Here is an 18176-nt window from a genome sequence, read left to right as displayed (position 1 = left end):
ATTTCCAAATTAAGATATGCTTCCCATATATTCATTCAGTTTAATTTCAGAGCCGGCATTTTCTAATTTCTGCATGCAAAATATTAACATAGGTACTCCAAACAAACTGCATTTTTGGCCATCTCTCAGTTAATATTTTCTAGTTAAATCTTCTCATTTCTGTAAAGTACTTGCAAGTAAAGGCTTCCTATCAGGAGTATTAAATGAGGGCTGGGGTCTTGGGAGCTTCTGGCCTTGGAGGCACAATTTCCCATGTTAATTTTAATTTTTATTTTTGGATATCTGTAGTCTGAGCAAACTTCAGACATGTTATGTAGTGGGTCAAATGTGGCCCCAGTTTCTCTCCCTGCTGTCTAAAACCACAGGAAAGTTTCGGGGCCCGGGCAGACCAAGCCTTATGGTGGCCCCCTAGATGAGCCATTAGTTAACATTTGCATTGGGACTTCCATATGGGGCTCCTGCATTTCTGACACCTCCACAAAGATTCTCAGTCACCTAAGAACACCCCAGAATCAGACTATTAAAAAAAAAAATGTTGCCCCTTTATCTTTGGAGCTGAATGAGTTCAGCTAGCTCATTTATACGGCGAAGGTTATTTTTGCTCAGACTCTCAGCAATCCAATAGAAAAGCCAAAATCAAAACCAGCCACCCATTTTTTTTTTTTCCTCCAGTCCCGCCTTAGCCTGGGTTCTGTCAACCCTTAACCTGGGTTCTGTCAACCCTGGTTCCACCTCGAGGACTTTAAAACACAGCTCAAATAAAGTCAGACCCTCTACCACAGCAAGGGAAGGTCCTGGATCCAAGAGACAACTCACCCACGTTCACCCAATGGGCAGAGAACCGGCGGGCTCAATGGGCCCTTTGCTGGATCCTAGCACCGAGTCAAAGTCCAAGGGATGATCCCGGGTGAGTTTTCTTTGGAATCCTGCCGACTGCGCCAAGTAATGTTAACGTAAAAAACCGTTGAAACCTGTAAAGAATTTTTGTGAGTTTATTTGAGCCAAACTGTCGACATATGCTGGGAAGCAGAACCTCAACGAATTGAGATAATGCTCTGAGAATGGCGGATTACATTTGTATTTATACATTGCAATCAAAGGAGGGACATAGGTGGGTTTCATGAAATTCATTGGTGATAGATTAAGGATTTGGGATAAAGCAAAGCTGAGGAAACCCCTGGGATTGGATAAAAAGTAAAATGATGGACACATACTTAGGTGGGTGCAGGAACAATTAACATGATAATGAAGGAATTTGTGATATTTGTCCTGGTGCCCACCACATTTGGTTGTGCCCCAGGGGCTCCAGAAAAAGGGAAGTTACAAGTTACCCAGACATTTCAAGGGTATGTTATCATAGACACAAAAAGACAGATAGGCTCAGTTAAGGTAAAGGTTGACCTTGTCAGTGAAGGTACAGGCCTAGGACGTAACTGCTCACCATAACTGCTTTTAATTAAAGTTTAATTTCAGACCATCCTTTGTGGTTACGTTAGGTCTCTGAGTTTGCAAGACTGTCATGCAGTTCTCCCCTGAGCTTGTCAGGTTAGCATGTGGCCCCTTTAGTCCACAATAGGAATCCAGTATTTTTAAACACCTCTGTGATAGTAAGTTTCATAACTTTTTAGTCTTTTACTAAACAAATTTATCAAAACTAATTGCTATCTCAAGTCTCTTTATAAAAATACTGTCAGTTTTCTTCTTGTTTATAGCATATGCCTTGGTTTTGTATTTTTTTGATATGGTACACAGTCTCTCTATGATTACTCTCATCTTTTTGTCAGCTTTTCCTGTCAAAGATAACCTTGCTGATTATGTTTCTGAAGCTAGATCTTTTCTATTGTGATTACACACGCATTCTGTACATGACTAGTTTTATTATTAGTAAGGCTTGGTATTATGTGTGCTTCTTCACTTCATAGACATTACAAAGCAGATATGAATAGTGTTATTAAGTGGTTTCTTAATCTTTGTTTTCTTTTTTTCTAAACTTTTAGTTCTGTAATCCTCTGAATTTCCTTCAGTGTCTCATATCTGAATCTGTAAACTCCAGATCTAGGCAAATTATTTTTTATAAGGTCAGGGTTATATCACAAATTATTACTTACTACTATTATATTTTCCTAGTTTCAGACTTAAAAGAAGTCATTGCACTGGTCATTCAGGTATAGCTTATTATTTACAAAGAGTGATTACTTCATTATTGGTATCAGTTTCTCCATTTTGTATTTGTACAGTATTTTTTTTCCTCCATAAGTAATGTGTTTTGTTCATTGTGTTTATTTTTTAGGAATCGGATGGCATAAGTGGTTAAGGTGGTATTGAGGGTCACTGAAGCTTATGAAAGGTAGAAATTCAACCATGATTTCTTTTTCAACTGTACAGAATTCCTTTCCTTGAAGTCTTCATTTTTACCTTAGTAACAGGTAACTTCAGTACTTGTTTTTCATTATCATGAATAAGTAAAATTTTCAAATATGAAACCAGTTTTTGGATGCTAGGGTTTTATGTTGAGTTTGTGCAATGGTTTTTTTATGTTTTGGTATTTATATCTTGTAGAAACTTGGGATTTATTTTTTTCTCCCTGACAAAACAGTGTTAAGAGAAAATTGTTGTATTATTATTTTAGATTTTAAGTTTTGTTCAGCACAGAAAAATGTTTACTCTGTAACTTTAAGAAATTTAGGTGGGAAAGTGTTTTCTTCTTTAACTCTTTTGCTATATAGGGCATTGTATTTTTATCTGCCGTCATCAACACATACATACTTACATTAAATTTTACATTAAATTTTCCAGGGAGACTATTTTCTTTTTAAAAAAATTGATTTTAGAGAGAGGAAGACACACACACACACACACACACGCACGCACGCACGCACGCACGCACGCACACACACACACACACACACACACACACACACACCCCCCCCCCCCCCGATCTGTTGCCTCCTGCACGTGCTCTGACTTTGGGATCAAACCCGAAACCCTGAACAGGAATCAATCCTGCCACCTTGGTGTACAGGATGACACTCCAACCAACATCAATGTGAGAGATACATCGATTGGTTGCCTCTTGTATATGCTTGTACATGCCCGTACACACCTGACTGGGGATTGAACCCGCAGCCTAGGTATGTGCCCTGACCTGGAATCGAACCCTTGACCTTCTGGCATGGGATGACACTCTAACCAACTGAGCCACACTTGCTTGAGCAAGAAATTTGTTTTAAGAAGTATTTTTGATATTCCTTTTATTATATAAAACTGTAGAAAATTCATAGTTTTCTAATAGAGGAAGTATTTTTCATATTGTTTGAATTGTTAACATAAAATATGATGGATGAAACAACTAAATCCAGCAGAATATAGGTGGGTTCTCTTTTACGTGGACCTTTCTACACCACCCCCCCAGCTTCTTTTTAAGATAAATTGTAATTGTGCCTTTAAACATTTTGAATTGCCCTAAATTTGATATTTTAATATTTCTAAATGCCACTATTTTCTTGTTACATTGTTTTAGAAGACTTTGGTGATGAATAATTGAAATGCAGAATATGCCTAGTTTTTGCTTTTCTTTCTTTATCTGTTACATGGGGATGTACCCTTAATGTCTTGAGTGTTGTAAATATTAAGTGAAGTAAGATACATAAATGTACTCAGCACAGTGCTTTCCAGATTATGATAATCTCTGAATTTTATACTATAGACTCAAGCCTATTAACAAATGTGGAAAGATATTTTTCTTATTAATTGCATAGAACTGTTATGAAAAAAGAACTCAGTAAGCATTTTAAGTGCCTTGTGTACTTGATTAAAAATGAGTATTGATGCCCAACTTGTCCATCTGTTATGCTTCTGTTTACTTTGTCCTCTGAAAACAAGCCTAACAGTCCCCTCAGTTTAGGAAGTAATTGTTTGCAAATGCTTGTATTAAAAGCCCATGTGTTTAATTCCTTATGAAAAGCCACGACTCAAAGTTTATTTACTCTATTTCTGTAAAGCTTAGTTTCTAATTGCACATACATAGTTGATTAGAAGCATTAAATTAGACAGTGACAAGAAGAGTAAGCTGTCTCTTCTAGAAGACAGGAGAGAGAGAGGGTTGGTAATTCACAACAATGACTAGGGGTTTCCTAACCCACCACCATTTGGATTACTTTTACATAACTGAACCAAACATTTTTTATTGGAAAAGGGTGTGTGAGGGAGAATGGGAATTGAATTGAGCAGGAAGCTGTATTGTGGCCCCCTCAGTATCTCTATTGTTGTACCTTTTGGCTTCTCTAGAAGAGGGCTGGAGATGAGGAAGAATAAAACTTGGAAAGGGGAAATAATGCTGAGTTAGAAGGTACATTTTGCAGAAATTGGCCCAAGGTGGGCCCCATCCTTTCTCTCTCCTCTCCTGTTCTTGTTAATAATCCCTGTTGTGGTTAACTTGAAACTCCAGGAGTACCAGCCCACCTTTAGTTCAATTAGCCTTTGGACTTAAATTTTTATCCTATTTTGGTTAACAGTTCTGCTGTTGTACACCATTGTCAGCTGCCCAAGGTCCTTTCACTTACAAGATAGTGGGTCATCTCAAGGAGCTCAGGGTGACTTATTACTCCCCCTAGTCCTTTTTCCCCAGTTGGCCAGCAGCTCCTGGAAATGCAAATTATTTCTTTGTATCTTCTAGTGTACTCTTTTATGTAGGTGACATGATTTAAAAGAAGCATTATTTCTTTCTTCCTCTCTCCTATATAATATCCCTAAATCCTGAATTTCCATTAACTGGGTCAAAAAACAGTTGGCTCTTTTTGAAGGTTTATCAGGAAAAGACATTTAACTATTCACATCTAAGTGTGTATTGATTACATGAGTTTTCTTTATATTTACCTGGGCCTCCCTAAAAATATTGAAATTAGAAAAGGGAAGTATCTTGTGTTAAATTTTGAGCATGGGACCTTTTGTTGTGTTTGGATTTTTGAATGTGCTGTGAAGCACATGAGATCTTTGACTGAGATCATTAGGAGTAGGAAGGGGAAAGTTAAGGACAATAACTTTGTCCTTTGTCATTTCTCTTGGTGTAGCTTTGTACTTTTCCCTTTTACTATAGGGTTGGTGAAATTAACTTCTTTATTTGAGAGCCTTGTTTCATTTCCTGTTCAGTTTCCAGACACTATCTGAGGTATGTGATACAAGTGTGGGTCATGCTATTTGTCTCTGTTTCTTCTCTTGGATTTTTTCACTTAATATATCTTGGAGAACTTTTTTTCAGCACATATAGCAACCACCTTCCCCCCCCTTTTTTTTTTTTTTTTGTAATTCTTTATTGTTGAAAGTATTACATATGTCCCCTTTTTTCCCCCATTGGCCCCTTCTGGCCTGCCCCCGTCCCCGCTGCATCATTCCTTTTAATGGCTGTGTACATGCCATTGTATGGTTGAATAATAATAAGTCTTGGCGGTGGATGCTTAGGTTGTCTCCAGTCTTTTCCTACTAAAGGGTTGTACATATATCTTTGGTTAATTTTCATGAATAAGCCCATAGGATTGTATGTATTTCTAGCAGTGAGGTTGCTGGGTCAGGGGTACATGTAGTTTTCATTTTGATAGATCTTTCCAAGACTTAGTTTAAAACCTCATCAGAGCATTGTTCATTGATATTGAAATCTGTGTTATCTTAGTATTTTCTGGTATTTCAGGGAAATTGTCTTAAAAATAGTTTATAGGCTAAGCCAATATGGTCATAGGAATAAGAAACCATATGTAAAAAAAGAAGAATTATTTTTTCTGTGTATATGGCCTGTTTCCAAGAAAATTTTCAAAGAAGTCAAGTTTGTCTTCCATTTACAGTATTTCTATTTCCCTTTCCATTTACTACTTCTGTTGAGGTTTGCTGTCTTCCTGTTCTAAGTCCCTTACTTTGGCACTTTATGCAAACCTGCCTTTTCCCCCCAAAATATTCTTTATCTCCAAAGTACTTCGACTTCCTCAATTCTAATTGTTTCGGTCTGATGTTAGGGATAAGGTGAGTAAAAAAAAAAAAAAAAGAAAAGAAATATATATATATACTAGTATATATGTGTGTGTATATATATATATATGTGTATTAATATATTTGTGTTTGTTGATGTGGACATTATATATTAAGACAATGTTATAGGAGTATAGTTTAAAATAGTATGCATATACAGTTGACCCTTGGACAACATGGGTTCGAAATGTGTGGGTCCACTTATATGCAGATTTTACCCAATAAATATACAGTGGCTCTCTGTATTTCCAGGTTTCACACCTGTGGATTCAGCCAACCATAAATTGAAATAAGTTTTAGCCCTAAAAAACTTAATTTTGATCCTCAGTTGGGAATTTGTGGATGCCAAGGGTCTACTGCATGCGTTATTCTACACCATTTTATTATAAGGTCTTGAGCATCCTTGAATTTTGGTATTGAACAGGGATCCTGGAACCAATCCCTTAAGGATACCAAGGGACGAATTAAGTTTTTGGGGAATTAAAAGTTATATGCAGGGGGTCAGTACTTCTAACCCTGTGTTGTGCAAAGGTCAGATGTATTAGGATATGCTAAATTAAAAAAAAATTGATGAGGTATGTGATCAGGAACATTGGAGTTGGGTACTTCTGCTTTAGGGAAATGTGGACCTTGTGTTGGCTTAACAAGTCAGCTTCAACTTTGGCCACTTTTTATTTAAAAACTAAGTTCTGTCCTAGGTCAGTTTCTCTAAATTGATAATTTAATAATCTCTTCTACAGCTTCTATATTTTAAAAAGCTCCTTTTTAATTTTAATTAATTTATTTAAAAATATTTTTATTGATTTCAGAGAGGAAGGGAGAGGGAGAGAGAGTTAAAAACATCAATGATGAGAGCGAATTGCTCGGCTGCCTCCTGCACACCCCCTACTGGGGATTGAGTAAGCAATCAGAGCATGTGCCCTGACTGGCAATCGAACTATGACCTCCTGGTTCATAGGTTGACACTCAACCACTGAGCCAAAAATCTCCTTAAAAAAACAGTAACTGTGTAGCAGTAGCAACTGTAGCAGCAACTGTATATGTAAGTCCTTTTTAAGTTAGGGGCTTTCCTAATTCTTTAAGGAAACAGTAAATAGATTAGAAGAATATAATTTATTTGGTAAGGATTTCCAAAGAAATGTCCAAAACAAGCAAATTCTAGCCCTAAAGAACTTAAGTTTCACATAGTTATAGGATAATTTATTTTGTAAGAAATGTGATAATAGAATATTTGAAGAGAACAGTTATTTGGTAGTATATTTAAAATATATTTTCTTTAGATTTTAAGTTGCTACTTAGAGATTTTTAAAAAGTGAAATGAGATTCTTGGTCCTTTGTTCTATGTAATCTAGACTGATAGTACCTGGTACCAGGGAAAACAAGATTAGCAAGTATGAATTATATTTTTATTTTGTCTACTTTGCTATTATATATTTTTAGCTGTTTATTTAAGTAAAGTTTTCTTCCTAGATAAAAGCCTTAGTAAAAGAAATAGTATTTAAATTTCAGTAGTGTATTTGAACTTAACTGATCATTATTTTACCTCTGAAAGCTATGATCCAAGGCAGTAACCATTATTGATTTGGGAAAGAGATGACTAAACTGAAACACAGTTACTGTGTTTATTAATTATGGTCCCTTCTCCTTGGGTAGGGTATGTATGTTTATTTCACACAGTCTGATGATAGAAGTCACTTTAAAAAAAATAAGCTTTGTACCAATGCTTTGACCTTCTTTGAAATGTTTCTTTGAATTTCATGATTATTGTTGTTAGTTCCTAGAATAACACATGGAATATGAATTTATAGCAACCAGAGTTAGAAGGGCGGATTTAATATTGCTTGACTTTTCTATAATAATAGAGAAAATGAGATAATGTAATAGTGTCTAGTTTTTATCATGACCTATTTATTTAATCATGTACAACTACTTGACTATATTAGTAATGAAAATACTTTTATTACATTTTAAGAAATTTAAAAACATTTATAAAAGTTTTTATTATAGAAAGTTTTTAAATTAGAGATAAATATAATTGAGAAAAAAACCTGGTAATTTTACCACCCTTTGGTAATGTTAATATTAATATTTTAGATAAACGTGTGCACATTCATTCACACATGCAAACACACAATTCCCTTTATATTGGGATATTTCTCCACATTTAAAAATATTTTTAAAGAATATTTTTATGATTATATGGATTTTTTGTTTCAACAGACTTTTTATTGAAGTACTGTAACAACTGACAGAATGTGCACATATCACAGATGTACATCTTGCAATTTCACAAAGTGAGCACACCTGTGCAACCATCATTCAACTCAAGAAAAAACATTGCCAGCTCTCAGACATCCTTCTCTTCCTGCCTCCTATCAGCAGCCCCTCCCAAGGGTAGCCATTCTGATTTTATTTTTAAGAAAAACCTATTGAGATATAATTTACATGCAATAAAATTAAAATTCACCTGTTTTAAATGTACAATTCAGTGAGATTTTTAGTAAATTTATTGAGTTGTGCAGCCATCACTATAGTTTAGTTTTAGAGCATATATATGAATATATTTAATTAGATTTCTTTTGTTGAATATGTAGTACATTTGCAGTTTTTCACTGTTATATACACTACAGTGATTTTTCGTGTATATCTTTGTATGCATTACTGATTTCATCAGAATAGGTTCCTAAAAGTATAATCACTGGTTCAAAGAATATATGCAGTTTTATGACTTTTGATGCATAGACCAAATTGCCTTTGAAAATTGTTGAACTAATTTATATTCCCACTGTCAGTAGATGTGTCTTTTCGTCAGCCACCTCAACATTGGACTTAATTTTTTAAAAGTTATTACCAGTTTGGTAGATGAAATATGGTACTTCTGTTTTAATGTTTGTCTCTTTGATTATTGTAATCCACTATTATATATTTAGTGACTGTTTCTAAGTTTATTTTATGACTTGCCTAATAATGTTTTGTCAGTTTATTTCTTAATGAATGTATTTCTTCTTCTTATAAAACATTTAATATCCTAAAGGATATGAATCCTTTGACTATTACAAATACATATTTCCTTATTTGCTTAATGTCAGGCTCATTTTTCATAAAAATAGATTAGAGTATGCCTTTAAGACAAAAATGAAAATTTGTATTTTGCTCTACTAGCCTTATCTAGGTAATTTAAAAATTGGAGGCAATACTGAAATATATGAGTGAAGTTTTTCTATTAAAGTGTATACCTTTCATAATTTGAATTAAAAAATTATCAAGTAGACATATAAAACTAATTTATTATGCTTTGTTACCAAACTTGGTCTTTCTAGGCAGTTATACTTAAGCATGAACATTGACGACAAACTGGAAGGATTATTTCTTAAATGTGGCGGCATAGACGAAATGCAGTCTTCCAGGGCGATGGTGGTAATGGGTGGAGTGTCTGGCCAGTCCACTGTGTCTGGGGACCTGCAGGAGTCGGTACTTCAAGATCGGAGTCTGCCCCACCAGGAGATCCTTGCTTCAGATGAAGTGTTACAAGAAAGTGAAATGAGACAACAGGATATGATATCACATGATGAACTCATGGTCCATGAGGAAACAGTGAAAAATGATGAAGAGCAGATGGAAACACATGAAAGACTTCCTCAAGGACTACAGTATGCACTTAATGTCCCTGTAAGTAACTCCTTTATAAAATATTAAGCATATAATTAGAAACATAGTTTAGTATTGAGTAATACTACAAGTCATTGAAGAAATTTCAGAAAATGTTTAATGGCTAAATTGTTCACACTGGTGTTCTTAAATAGATACACTAAATATTAACGTAAATTATATTGGAAAATGCAAGATTAACTTTTTGTATTACATACATTTTAGAACTAATCTTTTCCAGGATAACATTTATTTCTTCACCAGGATTACTGTGTGTTAAATTTTAAGTGCTTAATTTTTGAAGTATTTTGTTTTAACTTCTGAGTTTTTCCTTAATGGGTGGAAAGATTGAAACTTGAGCATAATTAGAAAAAGAGCATGCACTCCTTCAAATTCTATAACTTAGCAATTCCTGCCTTTAATCTTTTGAAAGTATATTAAGATCTTTAGTCTCCTATATTTACTGTAGGTATTATGGCTTATCACCTAAGGCAGCCGTGGGCAAACTACGGCCCGCGGGCCGGATCCGGCCCGTTCGGCTGTTCTATCCTATCCAGCCCGCGGAGCCGAAAGAGCGGAGGGTTCTCTTGCTCTCCCCTCCGCTCCTTTACTTTGAATTTATATTAGTACACACAAACACTCCATCCATGCTTTTGTTCCGGCCCTCCCGTCCAGTTTAAGAACCCATTGTGGCCCTCGAGTCAAAAAGTTTGCCCACCTCTGACCTAAGGTATTCTTTTGTAGGCACCCTTGTAAGCACCCATAAAGTTTTTTCCTTCTTGTATTTTTAATTTTACCCGACAACCAGCAAAACCATAACCATATGCAATCCTTTTCTATTCTTTCTGTGATATTAAACCTGGATTCCTTTCAGCACATTTAATTGCACTTTTTCTTTTGATTTATGACCTTCATATATCCTGCTTATAATATTCTCCTCAGCCATACCGCTCCCAGTTTTTTAACCTATTTAGTGCTTCATCACCATCACCCTGCCAGTTTAGGTTGAGTCCCTGATTTAGGGGCTTGTGACTGCTTGTTCAGTGTTCTCTCTAATAGACTATAAATTCTACAAGAGCATGAAGTTTGTCTTATTTTCCCTTATATCCCAGTTGTTGGCACATAGTGTGAATAAATGGATAACTGCTTATAGTTGTGTTCTAGTATATATGCTTACCAATTTTTACATAGCCCATTGCAATAGCCTTTTCTTTTTTCAGTAGGTTGATGTGATTTTTGAATGTTGAACTGGCCTTGCATACCTGGAATAAATTCCACTTTGTTGTGATGTATAATTCTCTTTATACATTATTGGATTCAATTTGCTAATACTTTTTTGAGGATTTTGCATCTGTGTTCATGAGCTATGTTGGTCTAGTTTTCTTTTTTTGTAATACCTTTGTTTGATTTTGATATTAGAGTAATCCTGAATTCTTAGAATGAGTTAGGAGTATTCCCTCTTTTGCCGTCTTCTGGAAGAGATTGTAGAGAATTGGTATAATGTCTTCCTTAAATGTTTGGTAGAATTGACCACTGAGTCCATATGGCCTGATATTTTATTTTTTGGAAGGTTTTAATTACTGATTCAATTTCTTTTACAGATATAGGCCTACACAGATTATCTATTTTTTCTTGTGTGAGTTTTGGCTAATTGTATCTTCCAAGGAATTGATCAATTTTTATCTAGGTTATCAAATTTGTGAGTATAGAATTGTTCATAGTAGTCCCTTATTATCCTTTCAATCTCCATGGAGTCTGTTGTGGTGTCCCCACTTTCATTTTTATTTATTTATTGTCTAGAATTTCACATGTCTCTTTTTTCCCCGCTTGACACTCCCCCCCACCCCCCCAGCCATTCCCACCATGGGCAAGCCCCCACCACCCCAGTGTCTGTGTCCATTGGTTATGCTAATACGCATGCATACAAGTCCTTTGGTTGCTCTCTAACACACCTCCCACTGCCTTTTGTCTCTGGATCTATTCTTGTTCATCAAATTATGTTGATCATTATATCCCACATATGAGTGAAATCATGTGACATTTATCTTTCTCCAACTGCTTATTTTGCTTAGCATAATGCTCTCCAGGTCCATCCATGCTGTTGCAAATGGTAAAAGTTCTTTCTTTTTTATATCAGCGTAGCATTCCATTGTGTAGATGTACCACAGTTTTTTAATCCACTAATCTGCCGATGGACACTTAAGCTGTTTCCAAATCTTAGCTATTGTAAATTGTGCTGCTATGAAAATATGGGTGCATATATCCTTTCTGATTGGTGTTTCTGGTTTCTTGGGATATAGTCCTAGAAGTGGGATTTTTGGGTCAAATGGGAGTTCCATTTTTAACTTTTTGAGGAAACTCCGTACTGTTTTCCACAGTGGTTGCACCAGTCTGCATTCCCACCAGCAGTGCACAAGGGTTCCTTTTCTCCACATCCTTGCCAGTACTTGTCCTTTGTTGACTTGTTGATGATAGCCATTCTGACAGGTGTGAGATGGTATCTCATTGTTGTTTTGATTTGCATCTCTCGGATGATTAGTGACTTTGAGCATGTTTTCATATGTCTCTCGGCCTTCTGTATGTCCTCTTTCGAAAAGTGTCTAGGTCAGCCATGGGCAAAATACGGCCCGCGGGCCAGATCCAGCCTGTTCAGCTGTTCTATCCGGCCCGCGGAGCCGAAAGAGCAGAGGGTTCTCTTGCTCTCCCCTCCGCTCCTTCACCAGCAGCAGTGTTAACATGGCAACGTCGGGAAACAGGGCCGAAGCTCCTTCTTCTGAGTGGGCGGATTTATATCCGCCCATTCAGTAGAAGGAACAACCTCTCAGTCTTCCAGAGGCTCCTTGTAATGCCCGCGGACGTGTCTCCCGACATCACCTTGGGAATGCGTAGACACGTTATCGTGGTGATGTAGGGAGACACGCCCCTGGAGAGCACAGTATCAGAGCATTAGCTAAAAAGGAGACCAACAACACTGTTCCCACTGAATTTGATGTTTTAAAGACCAAAAACCTTTCAACCCAGTCTACATTGCCATCTACATCTACGTCCCGGGCATAATTTGGAAGTTGCACTAAAGAAAATGTTTAATTTACTGTTTACACATTTTGTTCTATTTGTTTTAGTTTTAAATTATTTTATTATATTTAAGTTCAATTTGAAAGGCTTTTGTACCTTTCCTTTGTTAGGCAATTTTATTTTGCCTTTGCCATCTTCAATATAAGGTATGTTATTGTGCTGATTCCTCCATTTTTTGAAGTTTCAAATTATAATAATTAGTGTTTACATTCTTGTTAAAATGTTTGAAATGAATAAAACTATTGAAATAATAATAATAAAAAAGACCGTACCCTTTTATGTAATGATGTTTACTTTGATTTTATATTAGTTCACACAAACACTCCATCCATGCTTTTGTTCCGGCCCTCCGGTCCAGTTTAAGAACCCATTGTGGCCCTCGAGTCAAAAAGTTTGCCCACCCCTGGTCTAGGTCCTTGGCCCATTTTTTGATTGAATTGTTTATCTGCCTTTTGTTAAGTGTATGAGTTCCCTGTAGATTTTGGAGATTAAGCAAACCCTTATCTGAAATATCATTGGCAAATATGTTCACCCATGCAGTGGGCTTTCTTGTTGTTTTGTTGATGGTTGCCTTTGCTGTGCAGAAGCTTTTTATTTTGATGTGGTCCCAGTTTCCCATTTCCTCTCTCCCCAGTAGAACTTAGTCATTTCATATATATTTAGAAAGAACCAGCTTTTGATTTTCACTCTTGATTTCCAGTTTTCAATTTCATTGATTTCTGCTCTAATTTTTATTATTTCTTTTGTATTATTTTCAATTTGATTTGCTCTTTCCGCCCCTCACGAGCCACGATTTGCCGACCACTGCCCTAGGAGCTGTGTCTGTAAAGATATTGCTGTGACATATGTCTGCTATTTTGCTGCCTATGGAGTCTTGTAGGATTTTTATGGTTTCCCATCTTACATTTAAGCCTTTTAGCCATTTTGAATTTGTTTTTGTGTATGGTATAAGTTGGTGATCTAGTTTCATTTTTCCACTTTCGTTTTTTATATTAATTGCTTATGTGTTCTCTCTTTTTTTCTTAGCCTGGGTAGAGGCTTGTTGCCTTTTTTTTTTTTTTAAGCCTGGCTAGTTAGGGTCTTGTTGCCCTTTTTAAATACAGATTTTAAGTGTAAAGTAGTGTCAACTATACTCATGTTGTTGTAAAACACTTCTAGACCATTTCATCTTGCAAAACTGAACTCTATACCCACTGAACAACAGTTTCCCATTTCCTCTCTCCCCCGTAGAACTTAGTCATTTCATATATATTTAGAAAGAACCAGCTTTTGATTTTCACTCTTGATTTCCAGTTTTCAATTTCATTGATTTCTGCTCTAATTTTTATTATTTCTTTTGTATTATTTTCAATTTGATTTGCTCTTTCCACCCCTGGTTTCTAAGGTGGAAGTTTAGATGATTGATTTTAGATCTTCTTTCAGATCTTTATTTCTTCTTCTTAATCGTTATTTTTTATTTTTTCAATTATAGTTTACATAAAATACTATATTATTTCAGGTGTATACCCCAGTGATTAGACATTATAAAATTTATTAAGTGATCATTTGATAAATCTCATCCATCTGATACCATACATAGTTATTAGAATATTATTAACTATGTTACCTATGTTGTACTTATACACCCATGACTATATTATAACTACTAATTTGTATTTCTAAATCCCTTCACCCTTTTTACCCATTACCCTCCCCACCCATTTGGCAACTGTTAAAATGTTCTCTGTATCTGTGAATCTTTTTCTGTTCTGCTTGTTTGTTTATTTTATATTCAATTATTGGTAGATATGTATTTATTGCCATTTTATTGTTCACTAGAGGCCTGGTGCACGAAATTTGTGTGTGTGTGGGGGAGGGTGTCCCTCAGCCCAGTCTGCACCCTCTCCAATCTGGGACCTCTGGACATCCCTCTCACAATCCGGGACTGCTGCCTTCTAACTGCTTGCCTGCCTGCCAGCCTGATCGCCCTCTAACCGCTCCCATGCCGGCCTGATTGATGCCTTAACTGCCCGCCCCTGCCGGCCCGATCGCCCACAACTGTCCTCCCCTGCTTGCCTGATCGCCCACAACTGCCCTCCTCTGCCGGCCTGATTGCCTACAACTGCCCTCCCCTGCTGGGGTCTGATTGCCCCCAACTGCCCTCCCCAGTTGGCCTGATCGCCCCCCAACTGCCTTCCCCTGCCGCGACCCACCTCCTCCGCTGGGACCCGCCTTCTCTGCGGAAGCTGGCGGAGATGCCAGGACTGGCCTCCTCCGTGCTGCACAGAGCCATGGGGCCCCCAGGCCTCACCATGTGTAGCGGCCTCTAGGCTCCGCCTCCACTGTGTGTGTAGCCATCTTGTGATGGCCATCTTTTGATGACATGAGGGCGTGATGCCACCTAGGCTATTATTAGTGTAGATATTTTTGTTCTTATAAAATTTTTTTTTCTTCTTAAAGAAGTTCATTTAACAGTTCATATAATATTGGTTTGGTGGTGATGAACTCCTTTAGCTTATTCTTGTCTGTGAAGCTCTTTATCTGATCTTCAATTCTAAATGATAGCTTTGCTGGGTAGAGTAATCTTGGTTGTAGGTCCTTGCTATTCATCGCTTTGAATGTTTTTTGCCACTCCCTCTGGCCTGCATAGTTTCTTTTGAGAAATCAGCTGAAAGTTATATGGGTGATCCCTTGTAGGTAACTAACTGCTTTTCTCTTGCTGCTTTAAGATTCTCTCTTTGTCTTTAACCTTTGGCATTTTAATTATGATGTGTCTTGGTGTGGGCCTCTTTGGGTTCATCTTGTTTGGGACTCTCTGCACTTCCTGGACTTGTATGTCTATTTCTTTCACCAGGGAGGGGAAGTTTTCTTCATTATTTTTTCAAATAGGTTTTCAATTTCTTTGTCCCTATCTTTTTCCGGCACTGCCATGATGCAAATGTTGGTACCCTTGAAGTTGTCCTAGAGACTCCTTACACTATCTTCATATTTTTGCATTCTTTTTTTCTTTTTCTGTTCTGATTAGCCAATATCTTTTTGTTTCCTTATATTCAAATTCTTAATTTAATTCTCAACGCCCTCTACTCTATTGTTGATCCCCTGTAAATTATTCTTTATTCAGTTAGTGTATGCTTCATTTCTGATTGCTCCTTTTTTATGCTGTTGATGTTCTCACTAAGTTTCTTGAGGTTCTCATTAAGTTCCTTGAGCAACCTTATAACCATTATTTGTACTTCGTATCTAGTAGTTTTCTTGCTTCCATTTCATTTAGTTCTTTTTCTGGAGATTTTTCCTGTTCTTTCGTTTGTGACATGTTTTTTAGTCTTCACATTTTGGCTGCTTCTCCATGTTTGTTTCTATGTATTAGGTAGATCTGCTATGTCTCCTGGAATTGGTAGAGTCACCTTGTGTATTAGGTGTCCTGTAAGGCCCAGTGGCTCAGCCTCTCCAGTTACCTGAGCTGGGCATTCTTGGGGTGCCCTTGTGTGAGCTGTGTGCACTGTCCTATTGTAATTGAGTCTTGATTGATGCTAGTGTCAGTGGGAGGGATTAACACTACCCCACCCCGCCAGGCCAGTCGGTTGCAAATATTAGCTGTAACTATAGCAGAAGACCTACTGTGCAGGAGCTGACCTTATGGAGCAGAACTTGCTTCAGTGAGGCTTTGGTGCTCACCGAGTCTGCTCTTTGAGTGTGTCACTTGTAGAGGTGGTAGGATTGTAATCTGGCATGTTGAAGCTGACCACTGGATGCACTGGCTCTGGGGCCTCCCTGGAGGTGCAAAGGCAGCCTCAGCCTGTGCCCTGCCCTGGGCCACCCAGCATGGGCTACAAAGCAATCTGCAGATGGCTGCTACTTAGATTGAACTTGGAGGTGCCCAGAAGAGGCCAAGTTCTGAACCAGGGTAGCTGTCACTGGTGCCAGTTCCTGGGGCCACTTATTGAGAGGTATGAGGCACTCTGATGCCAGTTGCTGCTTATTGGAGAAATTTTAGAAAAGTCCAAAGCATGAGGCAAGAGATACCAGTTGTATGGAAAAACCACTGGAAATGGCTTGGATGAGCCTGCAAGTAGGGAGGGGCAGGGGCTCAGGGAATCACTAAGGTGGAGCAAAAAATGTGAGCCCAGTTGATGGAGATTTAGATATGGTGCAACCTATTGGCTCTGTGGTGGGGAAGGCTCAGCAAAGGAATAATGGCCTGTGCGAAAACTTCTGTCTGGGAGAAAGCTGTCCCTCCAGCTCTCACCCTGATTCTAGACATCTGAGTTCCTCCCTGAATGTCCCAGGTACCTCCAAGCTGCTGCCCCAGCACCGGAGCTCAGAGGGAATGAGTGCAAGTAAGTCCGAGCGTGGGTCCTTTTAGAGAAAGTGCCTGGGATTCCCATAGCCTCTGTGTTACTCAACCACAATTCCTGCTGTTTTTTTCAGCCAGAAGTTGTGGGTGCTTCTCTTCCTGGCTGGGGGGCCTGGTGTGGGCAGGGAAACCATCGCTCCTCAGGGAAACCTCCACATCCAAGATCTTTCCCAATTTTAAACTGCCACACTTGGGTGTGGGATTCAGCTGGTTCCACAATTCCACTCTGTGTCTCTGACTTTCCTACCATTCTTGATGTGCTTCTTTTATAATTGCCTGGTTGTAGGACTTCCATTCAGCTAGATTTCTGGTGGTTAGGATTGATGGTTCTGTATTTTAGTTGTACATTTTGATGTGTTTGTGGGAGGCAGCAAGTACCGGGTTTACCTGTGCCGCCACCTTTACCAGTTTCTCCTAGATCTTCTCTAATACATGTATTCAATGCTATAAATTTTCCTCTAAGCATTGCTTTCATTGTGTTCCAAAAATTTTGATAAGTTGTATTTTTGTTTTCATTTGGTTCTGCATATCTTCTCATTTCTCCTGCAATTTCTTTTTAAATTAAAGTTATTGTGGTGACATTGGCTAATAAGATTATATAGGTTTCAGGTGTACAATTCTATGATACATCTCCATATTGCATTGTGTGTTCACCACCCAAAGTCAGATCTCCTTCTGTCATCATATATTTGACCCGAATTACCCTTTGATACCTCTTCACCACCTCCTCCCCCTCTGATAAGACCATACTGTTGTCTGTGTCTATTAGTTTTTGTATGTTTGTTTGTCTTGTTTGTTCATTTGTTGTTTTCGGTGTTACCAGTATATCTTACAAATGAGTGAAATCATATGGTTCTTGACTTTTTCTCTCTGTTCAGCATGATATTCTCAAGGTCCATATTGTTGCAAATGGCAGCATTTCATCTTTCCTTATAGCTGAGTAGTGTTCCATTGTGTATATGTACCACATCTTCTTTATCCAATACTCTGTCAAAGGACACTGGTTTTTTCTATGTCTTGGCCACTGTGACTAATGCTGCATTGATCATAGAGATGCAAGTATCTTTGCAAATAAATGTTTTCGAGTTTCTCAGGTAGATACTCA

At 37.6% G+C, this 18176-nt stretch overlaps 1 protein-coding gene across 18 annotated transcripts in view; it reads left to right on the top strand.

Moving 5' to 3' along the window:
* ZNF148 (zinc finger protein 148) overlaps positions 1-18176 on the top strand; it is a 148747-nt gene that overhangs the window by 55790 nt on the left and 74781 nt on the right. For 7 of the 18 annotated variants that reach the window (XM_080658457.1, XM_080658454.1, XM_080658464.1 and 4 more), the window contains 2 exons: positions 2291-2426; positions 9336-9684. In XM_080658457.1, coding sequence (XP_080514583.1) covers positions 9352-9684 — 333 coding nt within the window. In that variant the 5' untranslated portion in view covers positions 2291-2426; positions 9336-9351. Of the gene's footprint in view, positions 1-672; positions 908-2290; positions 2427-8235; positions 8410-9335; positions 9685-18176 lie in introns of all 18 variants that reach the window. The other 11 variants (XM_080658465.1, XM_080658466.1, XM_080658469.1 and 8 more) reach the window with 7 other exon arrangements.

This window comes from Plecotus auritus (genome assembly GCF_963455305.1).
Source record: "Plecotus auritus genome assembly, chromosome: 2".
Taxonomy (NCBI): domain Eukaryota; kingdom Metazoa; phylum Chordata; class Mammalia; order Chiroptera; family Vespertilionidae; genus Plecotus; species Plecotus auritus.
Note: the sequence above shows the minus strand (reverse complement) of the source record. Positions and strands in the feature narration are given on the sequence as shown.